The 15796-nt window shown below is 32.6% G+C and overlaps 1 protein-coding gene across 2 annotated transcripts; it reads left to right on the top strand.

Moving 5' to 3' along the window:
* The first annotated feature begins 396 nt into the window (after positions 1 to 396).
* Positions 397 to 11215, top strand: LOC105332392 (uncharacterized). 2 transcript variants are annotated; one of them, XM_034470565.2, is made up of 15 exons: positions 397 to 536; positions 2579 to 2818; positions 3152 to 3321; positions 3469 to 3574; positions 3955 to 4055; positions 4363 to 4524; positions 5221 to 5314; positions 5430 to 5493; positions 5849 to 6006; positions 6453 to 6706; positions 7143 to 7200; positions 7415 to 7629; positions 7827 to 7917; positions 9722 to 9839; positions 10175 to 11215. In XM_034470565.2, the coding sequence occupies exons 2-15, from the start codon at positions 2656 to 2658 to the stop codon at positions 10374 to 10376; spliced, it is 1956 nt and encodes a 651-aa protein (XP_034326456.2). In that variant the 5' UTR covers positions 397 to 536; positions 2579 to 2655; the 3' UTR covers positions 10377 to 11215. The 2 variants fall into 2 exon arrangements, with proteins under 2 accessions (XP_034326456.2, XP_034326457.2); XM_034470566.2 differs by lacking the exon at positions 397 to 536 and adding an exon at positions 664 to 788.
* Positions 11216 to 15796: the final 4581 nt, after the last annotated feature.

Below are 15796 nucleotides of genomic sequence, written 5' to 3'. Positions count from 1 at the left end.
CATGAATTATCATCATGCAAAGTGTTCATTTTTAACATATTAACATTTGTATGTACATTGTACTAGTATATGATGTATCTGTAATTTAGTGATACTTATATCTTGTCCAAATTTTGATCAATTTTTATTAAAAACAATGAATTATGACATAATATAGTTATGACTATATCGTCTCTGTCGTATGTCTGTCTCTCTCTCTCTCTCTCTCTCTCTCTCTCTCTCTCTCTCTCTCTCACTCTGTCTGTCTGTCTGTCTCTGTCTGTCTGTCTGTCTGTCTCTCTGTCTCTGTCTCTGTCTCTCTCTCTCTCTCTCTCTCTCTCTCTCTCTCTCTCTCTCTCTCTCTCTCTCTCTCTCTCTCTCTCTCTCTCTCTCTCTCTCTCTCTCTCTCTCTCTCTCTCTCTCTCTCTCTCTCTCGTTGAATTTCCACTGCGTCAAAAGAGAGATAACTCTTCCATGAATTGTGCTCGGGTTCAACATTTCACCCACAGCGAAAAATAGGACGTGCAGAATACCTGAAAATGTTGTTGCAGGTGTAGGTAAGTGGTTATATGTTAATAAATAGAAGCAAAGAAAGGTATATAATAATTCATCACAGGTAAATTTAACAAATGCAGCTTTATATTGATCTAGCCTACATGCGTCAAGGCATCGGGGTTATCAATTAAAGTGTTTTATTCGGCTGCTTCTACATTTTCAACTGCTTGATGAACTTATTCAGTTATTGAATTGTCCACAATGTTTATGTTGTGAGCATGTCCCTAACGTCACTCCATGTGTAATTTGAGCAGGTGAGTGTATATTACATGTAGCCTATTAGGATGTGTTTATATGAACACATGTACATTCATGAAGGCCTATATATCTGTAGCTCCCGGTCTGAAAAAATTCGGATGGACGACCTGGGAGCTACAGTGCCTCCCATAGTAAAAAACTGCAATTTACGGCGCACAAAGAATTGCGCTAGTTTTGGACTGATTAGTCTCATTTCCGAACATATTCTGTACAAATATTTAATTCCAAGAAATTCCCCTACAGATATCGTCACTTTACTTGCGGTGCGTCGATTTACCCAAATGGACCCAAATGGAACGTAAAATGACCCAAATGGACCAAAATGAACCCAAATGGAAACCCAAATGGAAATTGAATGGCATAATTGAAGATTTTATTTAATAATTTCAATCATTACTTTAAATATAATGAGTTTTTTTAATTGAAAAATTTCAAATAAAACAACAATTTCTGACCAAATGGAAAAAGAATTTGATAATGTAGCCTTATCAATTAGTTTAATGATTTAAATACATGATTTAAATAATTTTTTTTTCGAATCTATTTATTGGATTGTTAGCAGTTATAAGTAGTAATAATGTTGTCCAGCTCTTGCCACGTTGAGGCCATCCTAACATGCCTAATAAGAGTCATAATTTTGAAATAAAAATATTTAAAGCCAAAATAGTAAATTGAAAAATTAAACATAAAAATTATGATTTCCGAGCAAAAAAAGATTTTTTATGATTAAAAATAAAATATGTATTTTCAAATAATTATAATAGTTACTTAGAATTTCATATGACCTTAAAAAAGATTTCAGTCCAAACATCGATTTATTTTAGAAATCAAAAAGTAATTCAAAATTTGATGCATGAAAAATGAACCACATACTGTACATGTATAAGTAAACAAAAATCATCATATCAAAACATGCACTACATGATTGGTTTGAGCTACTATTTTATTAAATGCCCTATTAGAAGAAACAACCGAACAGCACTGTATTTACAGCACTTAAATTATTTAACATGCATAACAAGAATTTTCCATCTAACTAACTTATATACATCTATATTTAAAAGACAACTATGGTACTTTATTTTCCAATATCGAAAATAAATATTTGAATTATATTGTTATGATTAAAAAGGTATCTCGAAATGATTATATATCAACAGCTATATTAACAGTTAGATATAAATTCATATATCAATAAAAAATCATTAACAACACAAGAAAATTGTCGTTTTAGAATATTCATATTTATTGATTCTTTATCATATAATTGAAATTATTAAATAAAATCTTCAATTATGCCATTCAATTTCCATTTTTTTCCATTTGGGTCCATTTGGGTTCATTTGGGTCATTTTACGTTCCATTTGGGTAAATCAACGCACCCCTTTACTTGCCTCTGATATTCTTTTAAACACGACCACCAGCCCTGTAAAGTGAAGTGGTGCAGTTTGTTTACATGTAAAAATGGCGACTCTCGATCTCGACGTAAATTAATATACTTTATTTTCCAAGGTCGGTTAGCATGTTTCAAAGAAAGTCTGAGGCAAGTAAAGTAACAATATCAGTAGTAAATTGTCTGAAGAATTTAATGGTACTAATTGTTTTCACAGAATTTGTGTGAAAATAAGGTTAATCAGTCCAAAACAAGCGCAATTTTTTGTGTGCCGTAAATTGCAGTTTTTTACTATGGGAGGCACTGTAGCTCCCATGTCGTCCATCCGAATTTTTTCAGACCGGGAGCTAAAGACCTGCAGCTAGTATATATCAAGACACTTTTCAATTTTAGCAAGATGGACCTGCATAAAAATAACAGCAGCTAGCTTATACATATGTTGGCTAGCGCCCAGTGAACACCTGAGTAATATGGAGGGCAATGGTCAGGGAGAGGAGATCATAGCTGCTGCTTCTCCCAAGTATGAACTGGTTTTTGAAGGCATCACTGTATCCATTGGGGAGAAGATCATACTCCAAAATGTCTCTGGGACGGCCCAGTCAGGAAAACTACTGGCAATCATGGGGCAAAGTGGTTCGTTAATATGAAAGTTTAAAGCAGTTAATCAAATTATTAATTATATTAAAAAAAAAAACATTGGCCCAAGATTAATTCTTGCCAAGTACCAGTGCTTGCCATTTCTTTGAAATGCACAATTTAACATAGAAAAATAATTATGAGTGTTGGCAAGAATACAAGGTATTTGGTAAGAGTTGGTCCTTTAGGTCAGTTATAATTTTATAAATTTTTCTACATTTACACTCCACAGATTGTCATGTAAACTTTCTGTAATAAGATTGCATTACTCTATAGGTCTTGTTACAATGGCAGAATTCATGCTAGAAATTATTGCCTGTGAATTTGTAGGTGCTGGTAAATCAACATTACTGGACACTTTGGCTGGAAGAATGAGTCTTACTTCAGGGGCAATAACTCTGAACCAGCAGCCAGTTGGAAAGAAAGACAAACGACAAATATGTTATGTCCTTCAACAAGATATATTTTTCCCAAATCTGACTTTAAGAGAAACATTGAAGGTATACATGTACATTATATAACCAATTTAATTTTTTGTAAGTGAAGCAAATCTGACTAATTAAGTCAACTACTATTTAAACAGTAAATATGATATGCAAATTTTTTTGCAATTTTTTTTAATCATCAATTTCAATTGTTGCATCTAGTTTGCTGCCATGCTGCGAATATCAGACCAAGTTAGTTATGATGACAAAATGAAACAGCTGGATGAGGTCATTGATGCCTTGGGTCTGAAGAATTGTCTTGATACAAGTTGGTCACATTTTTTCTTTATTATGAATACAATTTATGATCATAACTATCATTATCAAGTTCACTTTTACCTGAAAGAAATATGGAATCATTGAAAGCTGTTTAATCCTCTTTCAGCCATTATAGTAGAAAAGTTATAAACTTTCATCAAATGAATAAACTGAATCTGCAGTCTCATTTCAAAGATAGAAATATTTGAAGTACTGGTGAATAAAGGCAATATTTTTTACAGAACACAAAAATACATAGAATAATTTATAATGAATTGTTAACATTTTCTCACAGAGGAGAAAAATGAATACAAATGTCAATGCAATAACCAAATTGAAAGAATCGACTGCTGTGTATATTTATTGAGTTCTCTTGCTCTGATGTTGCAGTGATAGGTGGCGATATGATGCCCGGGCTGTCAGGGGGCGAGAGGAAGAGAGCTAACATTGCCTGTGAGATCCTCACTGACCCTGTCATCTTGTTACTTGATGTATGTACCGTATTAGAAAAAGAAAGTCTGAAAATGAAAACCAAGAGTGGAGAAGTTTTCATTTCTGATCTTGGTACATGTTCATTAAAGTTGATCTTAAAAGGTTTTTTTTTTAAATCTACGTCTTCTTTATCAATTCCCCCAACAAACATTTGTTTTTATGCACTTCTAAAATCATGTTGAAAAGAATTTTAAATTTCTTTTTTCTCCAAGTTTGCATTAGTTATAGTTGATATTTAAATTGACACAGTGTTTTTTGTGATAAGCGAAACTCTGAAGGAGAAATTTATCCTTTTTTTATGTGTAGGAACCTCTGACAGGATTGGATGCCAGTACAGCGCAAACTTTTGTACAGCTTCTAAAATCTTACGCAGCTTCTCATGACAAGATTGTCATCCTGACAGTCCACCAACCCTCCTCTAAGCTGTTCTTCTCGTTTGACAGTCTTTTGTTGATGTGTGAAGGCCAGGTACATTCAATTCAAGTTCAACATCTAAGGATGGAACTAAATAATTCAGATCATACTCATAGGAATTTATTTACTTAAAGAAACTAAAAATGAACTGCATTAAAAAAAAATTCCATTGTTTTTGGTATGAACTGTATTTAGAAGCCATACAATTCATTCCGAATGCTTTAAATTCCTTATAATATGTGAGTACTATTTTCCGCAATCCCATTGTTTTGTATCAAATTGCGAGAATATAAAATTGCGAACTCGGAACATTTATCAACATTTCTTATTGTTCCCAACTCTCAGAAAATAATGGTGAGATATTAAAATCAGCGAGGGGTGCTTCTTGCAATTTTACGCGGATATAAATTCCTCACGTTTAATAAGGAATTTACAGTACTGAAACAAAGTACATCAGTTTTCAAAAAATAAAGTGATTTGTTCTCATAGGTGGAAACAAGTGTAAAACAGGCATAAATTTGAATGGAATTGATATGTTTTGAATGAAGTTGTATTGTGATATTTAGCAAGGAAGCTCATGCATGTACTGATACTTTTTGTCAGTCACTTAGTTACAAACAAAATTCAATTATACATGTTGTTAAATTTTCAATTGTAGTTACTGAAATTATTTGAAATTCAATTTCCATATCAATTACATGTAGAACAACCCATACTCATGATTTTTTAAATTCTTTGTTTCATTTATAGAATGCTTACTATGGTGCTACCAACAATATGGTGGAATATTTTGATGCAATAGGAATCACAATAGCAGAAGGTTTCAATCCAGCTGATTTTATTTGTAAGTTATTCCTCTAGAAATTAAATATTCTAACATTTTGATGAGTTTTGACTGAAAAACCTTTGAATATATTTCTCAGTTCTCATTGCAATTTCTATGTACACCTGTATTTCAGTGGAGAAGATGAAAAGCTGTACGGATACTCAACAGAAGATATTGGAAGCTGCGAGGGAAGTCAGGTCAGTGAAGGGCACTGGGAGTTGTAAGATTTAAGAAATTTTTAAAAACTAAATTTCATATTCAGGAGGATGAATACCGTGTGGTCCTACACCCAAAACTAGATTGACATTATAAGATATGGAAATACTGTTTACAGAGTTATTTTTGCTTAATGTAATTTTTGCCCTTTTACACTTGCAAACAATTTTGCCACGTCTTGAATTCACCCAGACACAGTTGTGTTTATAAAAAGATGATTTGAGACAGTGGAATTCGCCCAGTCTTAAATTCGCCAACTGACAATAAGGGCAAAAGGGGCGAAAATAAACAAGGATGAATATTTCCCAATATACAGTATACCTTGTTTTCCTGCAGATTAAGAGAAGACTGGCCACTCAAAGATCGCTCTAGCTCTGTGGTGTATGATGATCCAGCATCTCCAACGATGTTAAAAACAATACAGTTTAGGGATAAAAGTTCCTCATTCTTTGTCAAATTTTCCAAAAAGAAGAAGGCAAAGTCAGATGAAGAAGGTACTTGTAAAAGAAGCAATTGATAATTTTTTTTTGGTCATTTTACATCAATGAGGTATTCAATGCGTAAATAGATATCACATCATTCAATGGCCTTGGTTTTAAGCAAAATCAATCAGATTATAAGTCTCTGATGCAAACACTACTGGCAATGTGTACATTACAGTTTACACTGTAAACCATCTTTTATTCGCGTGTGAGAATATTTCGTAGGATCATCATCGTCGCAATTATTTCTCACCGCAAACCATTTTTTGTCATATAGTTGTTATAGCAGGACTGGTTTTGAGAAGACTTGGTCGCGAACATTAGTCATCGCGAACCAGTTTAATTAAAATGTGAAATAAAGTCGTTGTGAACAAAAGTTGGTATCAGTGATGTATAATTTCTGATTTGTTGTATAAACATGTAGTATGACTGTTTTATTTTGAGATTTTTTCCCTTAGAACCAGGAAGCATTCATGCCAGTTTAATGGATCTTGATGAGATATCACAACAACCAGATATCAGGACCAAAAAGTGGCCAACAGGGTTCTTTGTTCAGTATAAATACCTCACAATTCGTACATTCCAATTGGCCAAATCTCGACACTTGGACCCGACTAAGCTTGTGGAGAATGCTGTGGTGTGCTTGTTGTTCACACTGATCTGGTTCCAGCTTCCACGTGTGGAGGAAACTGTGAGAGATAGGATGGGTGCTGTAAGTATCCTATTATTATTTTGTCATAAGGAAGACATTAAATACTTTTAATGATATAAGGCTTCCACAAAATGGTAGTTCAGTACCATAAATTCCTTACTTTACGGGAGTACTTTATTCCGTGATTCCGCTGTTTTGTATCAGATCGCTAGAATACATAGTAGTGAGCACCATTTTTTTTGTAATTTCCTATATTTCAAAACTGTCTGAAATACAAAAGCGAGATTTTAAAATCTGCAAGGATTGCTTCTCGCAATTTTACGTTGATATAATTTCATCTAATTTAATTAGGAATTTACAGTAACCAAAAATACAAATCACTTGGTTTTGTTAAATATTGCCCCAAGAATTTTGGTTTATTTTTCATGTAAATTCATGTTTTTTTAAACTACTGATTTTTTTCTACTTTAAGTAATGTTTTTTCCATATTTTGCAGATATTTTTCATTGCTATTCACTGGGGATTCATCCCACTGTTTGATGCTGTTGCATCATGTAAGTTGATATTTTATTGTCTGTCTGAAACAAAATGCAAACAAACTTAGTTGAATTGCTGTCATGTCATTGATGAATATATACATGTACATGTAATACTGCAAATTCATTAGTGTGTAGAGTTTTACTTTTCTGATCATAGATGTTAAAAATTGTAGTTAGAAGATTTTCCTTGTCCACTTAGTAAACATTGCTTTGCTGTTGACATATGTAGTTCCAATGGAGAGAGTGGTTATCAACAAAGAGCGAGCGGCGGGCTGGTACCGACTCTCCGCCTACTACTGTGCCAAGATGACCAGTGAGCTCCCTCTGACCCTGCTTCAGCCATTGTTCTTTGTTGTGGTCACTTACTGGGCAATAGGACTCAATGGAATCACATCATTCTTTGCCACCATTGGGACAGTTTTCATCAACAGCATTGCGGGGCAGGTATAAGTCTGGCATTATTTAATTTATCTTACATGTTCGGTTCACTTACAGCTGGAATTTTGAGCAAGATTTTTTTATCATGTTTCGTCTAGAGTCTGTTGATTTTGAAACTACAAATACCTCATAAAGTTGGTTAATTCTATTCAGTGCACAAATGTTATAACATTATACTTGAACATGTATTTCTTACCTTTCAGAGTATAGGCCTTTTCCTGGGGATTGTGAATACTGAAATGAGACAGGCGATAACAGTGACTATCCTGATAGAGATGATCATCATGTTACTAGGTAATATCTCTAGTCCACTCCTGTCTTAGACAGTTCAGACATTGAAATTCGCTACAAATGACAAATCCTCAAAATTTTTCCAAACTGCCATCTATAAATACATGTGTATTACACCCCTGCGAATGTGTTCGGAATGTTTTCTTTATCGTTGCTAAGTTTGTAATAAATCCAGAGGTGCTCGAATGAAAGTTCACGAGACTTCACCGAGATTTGTTCAGTTCCTGTGAAATTTCGAGCGGAAGTTTAAGTGTTCGGATAATACTCTCAAAATACGTAAGTCCTGGTTGTTTTTCATATCATATCCTACTTGATATTATGTTACAACATGGAAATCTTTTAAGATGTATGTTTTGTTTCACCATTTAGCGGTTATTTATATTAAAGGATAATATTCAGAACAGAGTTATCGTTCGTGTTCAACCACGTGTACAGTGGTTGAAATTTAAACATTGGGTTGCTTAATAAAATCATAGCCATAATTGATGCTTGTGGTGTGTAATACCATGTTTTTAGAAAAATAATGGGTTTCTGATTTGCATAAAAACTTCGTATATCGAGCCATTTTCAAGGTACATTCTGCATAAAATAGTATAGTCGGTTTCACTATTGATGCTTTTACTAGGTCAGGCGCGGATCGAAAATTAATCTTTAGGGGGATCTCTACAAACATGTTAATTGTTGCAACAGCAGACAAAATTTTCTTTTTGTAATGTCGCATTTATTTCTAGAACACATTTTATCCACCAATTAATGAATATGAAGTTTAAAATCAATAAACCTTTAGATTTTATATTTGACTACAAGTATCTACATGTAGATTCTTTGAAAAAGACTTTAAACACGAGGCATGATTTTTACTGCGAAACTGAAAGGGTCAAATAAAATCACGTGGTCTAAAATTTAAATGACAATAACATTCGCAGGGGTGTATTACTTTTGAGATATTTGCATAAATTTTTCTTTGAATTACTTTATTTTGGTGAAAGATGAAATACAATGTAAATTGTATCAAAAGATCCTAAATTTCCATGAAAATATTTTCTTTGATTGAACTGAAATTCTGTCAAAAATTTGGTACTTAATTTTAAAGTAGTGGTTTTCATATACACATGTATGTATAAGCATGCAATGCCATGTAGTTTTATCATTGTACTATGTGTGTGTTTAGTATGAATTAATTCTGTAAATAAGTTCTTGTAAATAAGTTCTATGTGTAAAACTGACCAAAGTTACTTCTATGTTTTACTTTCAAAACTACAATCCTATGAGGGAGGGCGATAAAATTAAAACAAACAAAATTTTCAAACCAATGACTTATTCGATTACAATAACACAAAAAAAAAATCAGTATTCAAGCTACATTTAGTCTAGCTATTAAATAATCTTTCCTGTCTGTTATAAAGAAAATCCCATTGGGTATTCCATGTATAATGTGCCCATAACATTTTGTACTTCAACAGATTGCAGTATTATACTTTCAAAAATTAAAATCAAACTGGAAAAAAAATCAAATTGAAAAAATTGGAGTTTGTTTGTTTTTTAAAAACAATGTTTTCCCCTAAACCTATGTGCATGGGTGACATTAAATATAGAGTTAACGTTGGACAGCCAACAAAAAATTAGTAATTTTCTAATGTCTTTTTGAAATAATATTGTTGTTTACACATACACGTACTGTACTAGTACATGTATTTCTAATTGTTGAAAATTTGTTATTTATACACGCCCAGTGCACTTTGAAGGAGTTTACACCCTATATATCTTTACATGTATTTGAAAATATTTGATCTCTTTATTGTTTTAGGGGGATTATTTACAAGAAATCTGCCATTCTGGTTGGACTGGATGAAATATCTCTCCTTTCTATTTTATTCCTACAACTGTCTCATGTATCTCGAGTTCAAAGATGGACCTCCTCTACTGTAAGAACAATATGTTGTTATTATTTAATGAATTTCAATTCCTCATGTTTACCTCAAATTGTGTCTGTTCATCTAATCTTTTGTGATGAAAAATGACTTGAATGCGAAATATTAACATATAACTGTATGACATGTTTGTAATATACATGGATGTGAACATTATATAAATTCATTGAATGAGCTGAACATAACTTATTAATCATGAGTCTTAAAAAGGCATGTAATATTTCACATTATTTGAAAATGTGTTTTTCATGATTTCAGCTGAAAATTGTCAAATTTAATTTTCCCCAAGATCCTGAATTTAAGTTTGAATGATTTTAATTTATACACAGGTGTAGTGGTCAAAATGGGAGTAGGTCGGCGTACCCTGTCTGCCATGTGGACAACAACACCATGATCCCCTCCCCCCAGGTCTTGGAGCACCACCAGATCTCCTGGGAGTTCTGGCAGTACATGCTACCATTGTTTGGCTACATCGTGGTGTTTCGCTGTCTGGGCTACATCTGGCTCCGATTTGTACAGAAACCTCACTAAGTCCTATACTGTAAAAGTGGTTATTTACGCTGGTGGTTAAGTCAAGTTTTAAATACAATTAAATACACGTTTGTGTTATTTTCCACTCAAAAATTGGATTATTTAAGTCATACGCACAGAGTTTTTTTAAGGCGGTTTTAAGCTTATTGTGTAACTAGTGTATATTTCCCCCATGCGAAAGTAAACATTTTTACAGTAGATCAATGTAATCATTCACAAAGTGGTGCAATTTCCATATTTTAGTAAAATTTATTCCTGGTTTATGTTATACAGAGAACATACTTCAGATATTGTGATATATAGAGATTTTAAAGTTTGTTATGTTTTGGGGGTTTTTTAATTATTTTAATATTTTTTTTAGAATTTTTGTACAATTTCTGATTATTTTTTTTTGTCAATTCTTAACTGTTCAACCAAATGTACATGTATTAATCACTAGATTTAATATGTGAATACATGTATCAGCTTGATTATAAAAAAATATCATTTTTTGTGAATGATGTAAGTACATGATTTTTTTTATCAATAACTGTTAAAATTATTACATGTACTTGTAAGCTCTTACCATACACTGTTCTTTACTATCTGTTGATGAGTGCTCTTAAAGTTATGAATGTTTATGCATACATACTAGTATATATAAACCTATTGTTATTCTTACATATCATATTTTATATATAGGAATTGAGAGTTGTTAAGAAACTATATTTTGAATCTCATTGAATATGTAAAATGATATTTTCAGTTCATTTTATTTTTATAAATTGTAATTCTATATGTTGTTGATATTGGACATTTAAGCATATTATTGTTATACTAGTAATAAAGATGTAAGAAACTGTTTTGTCTATATCATTTTTTATTAGTTCAACAGAGTTACCTAGTTCCAATCATCAATCATTAGACATCATCATGTGGTTAAAATGTGGAAAAATTATTCCTTTACCAAATGATTGCTTCTTGCCAAAAAAAGAATAAAATGAATAAACTTGTAAAAAGCTGACAGAGTGGTTACACTAGTTGTGTTGCAGAATCCCACTGCATTTTTCAATATGACCTCCGCTTTGACTCTTCCCTGCAAAAAAGAATAGGGGTTAGAGTAAGGGGAAAATGGATACGGAGATAAATTTGTCATTTGCTCTGGTGACTTTAATGGCTCATAAGCCTCTTGTGTCTAAGCAGCCGCTGAAATCAACGGTCTTTTTCTTTTTGTGACGATTTTTTTACCTCGCCGAGACGGTTATAGTTAGTTACATTATGAAGGTACCAATTTGAAATTTCGGTGGACGATGTAGCCCATGGGCCTTAAATGCATCCGAAAGTACAAAGAAGTTAAGAAGTTAAGTGATACTCAGTTTTAAGCGCAGCTAGATCAAAAAAGTGTGCTTCACAAAGACGGTTGGGAGCCAAATAATGATGAGAATTAATGTATATATTATACATGTACTCACTTGAAATGGTTGAATGACTACATGTAAGTGATAGATGTAAAAAATACCAGTAACAGTTACAACGATAAAAATCCCCAACCTCAGTATCTATTTAAGGAATAAGGAATCATTTTTTGTAGTATTATGAGATGATCAAATACGGTCGGGGAGATCAAATTCAATAAAGACAGAAGATTTATGAGAGATTTTATCACGCATCATCAGATTGTATTTACAGTGTATATAGTTTTCAGCTTTTGTACGATTAAATATTAAATAATCATTGATGAACTGTATTGGACTTTACATTACAAAAACGATTCGTACATGTACATGTAGTACTAGTGTAATCAAAGACCAACACATCGGAAAATGTAAATATTTATAATTTATACATAAATTTCTTGAATAAAAACAAAATCCATCTTGTTCCACAGTTGGCTTACCCTCAACAGCATCCATTTGTTTTGGGGGTTTTTTAATGTAAATTTCAGAGACTTTGTCATGCATTTGTATTCTGGTAGATGTATTTTACATGATTGTGTATAATTTTTTGCTGCATGTGTCTCGGTTTTTTGGGGTTTTTTTATCCAATTTTTTTTTATTGCATTCGATCAAAAAAGGAGGCAAAGCTCTGGAAACTGTTTTGAAAAGAACACATATACAGGTATAGAGTAGGGTGTAAATTAAATATAATTGGGGGTCAATAAGATGATATGCAAAACTCATATCATCTTATTGACCTTCTCTAAAACTAAAACTGATTCATTCAATTAAATCCTTATTTTTTACATAATTTTAAACGTATTCAATGGCGTTGTACAAATAGAAGCAAGAAAGAAAGAATATAAGGGTTGATCCAAAAGTAATGTCACACTATGCGCCGCGTTTCACACTGGTGCTGTATTGTATAAAATGATACATCAAAATTTTCCTTATCAAAATTCTAATTTGAAGTAAAATTTTGAAAAAAAAATCGTTGAACACTTAACAAGAAACTGATGTTTATAGCATGATATACCGGTTTGCATTTATGTAAAATAACATAATTTTAAAATCTGAAAAAGACCCAAACAGCACAATATTTTGAAATAGATATATCATAGACTTTTTCTAACTGTTTTAAAAAATTAGGGAACTTTACCGTCCATTTTGGATATCTACTCTCTAGACCAAGGAATAAAAAGATAGGAAATGCGAATAGTGATATGAGGTATTTTTTGCTTCCGTGGATAGAAATCACCAGAAAATGTGCTGGAATTGATACATCAACCTAAAATTGAGAGCGAGTGAATAGGGTACCCTTAACGTGGTTCCAATATCTAATGAAAGCTTATGTTATGTTAATAAATAAACTAAATAGACAGAAAATATTTCTCTGAAGGAGAGTTAAAACTAGGTTCTTACGCCATGAGCTATATCATAAAAGCTACGCCCATGACTTCTTAAAAAGACCTCGACAAACTGATTGCACATTAAATAATATCAAATATACTACCCCATCAATTACAAAAAGACTAAATAGTTACTTTACGAAAAAAAAGTAAAATAGAGCACCGTGGCCAATTTTTTATAGAGTACTAAAATTACGATTTCTACCAGAACACCAAAGATCTAGAAATGACGTAGCTAGCGTGCGGCGACTATCCTTGCTTCACGCTCTACAAAATATTTTATCTTCAGAAATATATATTTATCCTAATGCATTAATATTTTCAGATCTGAATTGAAATAGATAGATATCTAAATGCACAATTTTTTGTCCTTTTAAGCGGATTTTTCACAATTTTTTCGCATTTCGGTCAACCGTCGTATTTACGTAATTATATTCAAATATGTACACGAAGGTTAGAATTAAGATAACGCGTAAAATTCTCTAAAGATGAATTTTTAATTTGCTTATAAAATTGTCAGTTGATATTGACTGCTTAATATGAGTAGGTAGTTCATTCCATATATTTGGTCCAATTGTACTAAAGCTTCTGGCATTAAAAGTCGTTTTTGTTTGTTTTTTTTTTTTAATAGAAGGACCAGTGCAATAGCTTTCAGAATTTAGGGAAGAACGTAATTTATGATTTGTTGTTTGTTTCGACAAAGTTCTCTTGTAATCGAAACTCCGGTGCTTGACCCACAGAACAGTTGTAAATGACGTGAGAAATAACTAAGGACAAGACTAAAATTTCCGTTGCTTCTTTCGTTAAATACTATCGAATACATTTGATCCTTTGATAGTTTAGCATAGCTGTACGACATATTTGTTGATATTCTTTGAAATTTATGTTTTCATGCACCCTAGTATCGTATGCATTTCAGTTTTGATATCATTTTCGTAAGTGTTTATTGCCCTCGTTGTACATTTTTCTAAGTGCATTTTACTTCCAAGAAGAATGAATTCTGTTTTTGGTGAATTCTTTAAAGCTTGGCGTTCATCCAGTTGTCGATAATTACTGCACAGACCTCAAAATCGCGAATAGCATTGGTTTCACCGTATTTCGACGATGGATTGAATGGTTTATTTGCGGTAAGGTCATCGTAAACCGATATGGACGTAGGGGTAACGTCGACTAAGGTGCCAGCATACGTTAAATATAGTCATGGTCCTAAGGAGCTACCCTGAGGAACGCTGCATTGCAGCTGATGAACAAAAGATGAAACGGCATTTACACACACTCTCGGAGTCGCAAGTATGATTCGAACGCCGCGCTAAGATCGATTGCAATGACAACTTTCTCCCTCATACACACTACTCCATAACTGACAAAACTTCATTGAAATTGATCGGCAGTAAATTCTAAAAAGGCCCAAAGTACAAAAATGCAGTTTGGTTGTACAGAGCGAAAATTAGTTAAACTGGTTCCAAGAGCAACCAACACTTCGGAATGTAGCGGTAGAGATGGAGTTATGACTTATGCTTTTTGTTAATCTTTTGCACTCATATCATCGAAAGTTATCAGTCTGTTGCATTACCGATATCAATCAAATTTAATCAACAATTAACTATTAGATTAAAATCTAAAGGCAATCATTTAATAATAAGTTCGATAATTTTATTGGGCCTCTAAAAAAAACCTGATATTTTTTCATGCAAACCTAAAAGAGAAGGCCTTTTAGCTAGCCTGATCTTATGATAGCGTACATGTGCATTTGATACGGTATCTTGAAAGGTGGTATCCGAGATATCCGAGATATTGGGTCCTGGTATTTGTTTAACCTCTGTGTATACACTGTTCCACACAAAGTATCAATCATATTTTCACTGTAATGAGATCATGTGTTCAATAAACTGGATATTTAATAGCTTATAAAAAAAAATTCCAAGTTATATGTATGTACCGTTTCCATCCCTTTTTGGCAATTTCTAAGAAAATAAACTTACATGTCACTGAAATAGATGAAAGGGTAAATAATTTCTTCTGTACAAGTAATCTCTGTTTACCTGGAGAAATTTACAGAAACGAAAAGAGATTTCTTACGGATATTTATTTATTAATTTTGTAGCCGCATTCTTCAAACTGACAAGAGGGAGGGAGTGATTCATAGAAGAATACTTTATATTTTCATGCATAAACTATTGAATAAATATTGTTTGAACCACAAAATTTATATTTTTAACGTATCTACGAATATTTTTCGAATAATTATGTACATGCTAACACTAGCTTATTTTACAGTTAACGCCAGGATGATAAATATTATACATATACGACGCGTAGTACGCTTTGGGTTTACTTTATTATCTCTCCTTTGCCAGGCTTTTTCTGGGGGGGGGGGGGGGGGGTAAGGGAAGGGGCAGAATTTTTTCTAATGTAAAAAAAATAAATCTCAATGGACCAATACTTTACTATACTACTTTACACAACTGTTTGCTTTTAAAATGTCAATACAATATCAAATAATTCATAGTACACATTTATTGATTTTTTTTAATCGTAAAACTTTTTTACTTTCGTTTTGGGAACATACGGGTACTTGATATGTCACATGGTCGGT

This window comes from Magallana gigas, chromosome 5 (assembly GCF_963853765.1).
Source record: "Magallana gigas chromosome 5, xbMagGiga1.1, whole genome shotgun sequence".
Lineage (NCBI taxonomy): Eukaryota > Metazoa > Mollusca > Bivalvia > Ostreida > Ostreidae > Magallana > Magallana gigas.
This window is presented reverse-complemented; position numbering and strand designations above follow the sequence as displayed.

Excerpts from the sequence above, each read along its gene's own strand:
- LOC105332392 (XM_034470565.2), top strand. The coding sequence starts at position 2,656 with ATGGAGGGCAATGGTCAGGGAGAGGAGATCATAGCTGCTGCTTCTCCC. Across the intron at positions 4,525-5,220 it reads TGTTGATGTGTGAAGGCCAG|AATGCTTACTATGGTGCTAC; the intron begins GTACATTCAATT and ends TTTCATTTATAG. Across the intron at positions 7,201-7,414 it reads GTTTGATGCTGTTGCATCAT|TTCCAATGGAGAGAGTGGTT; the intron begins GTAAGTTGATAT and ends TGACATATGTAG.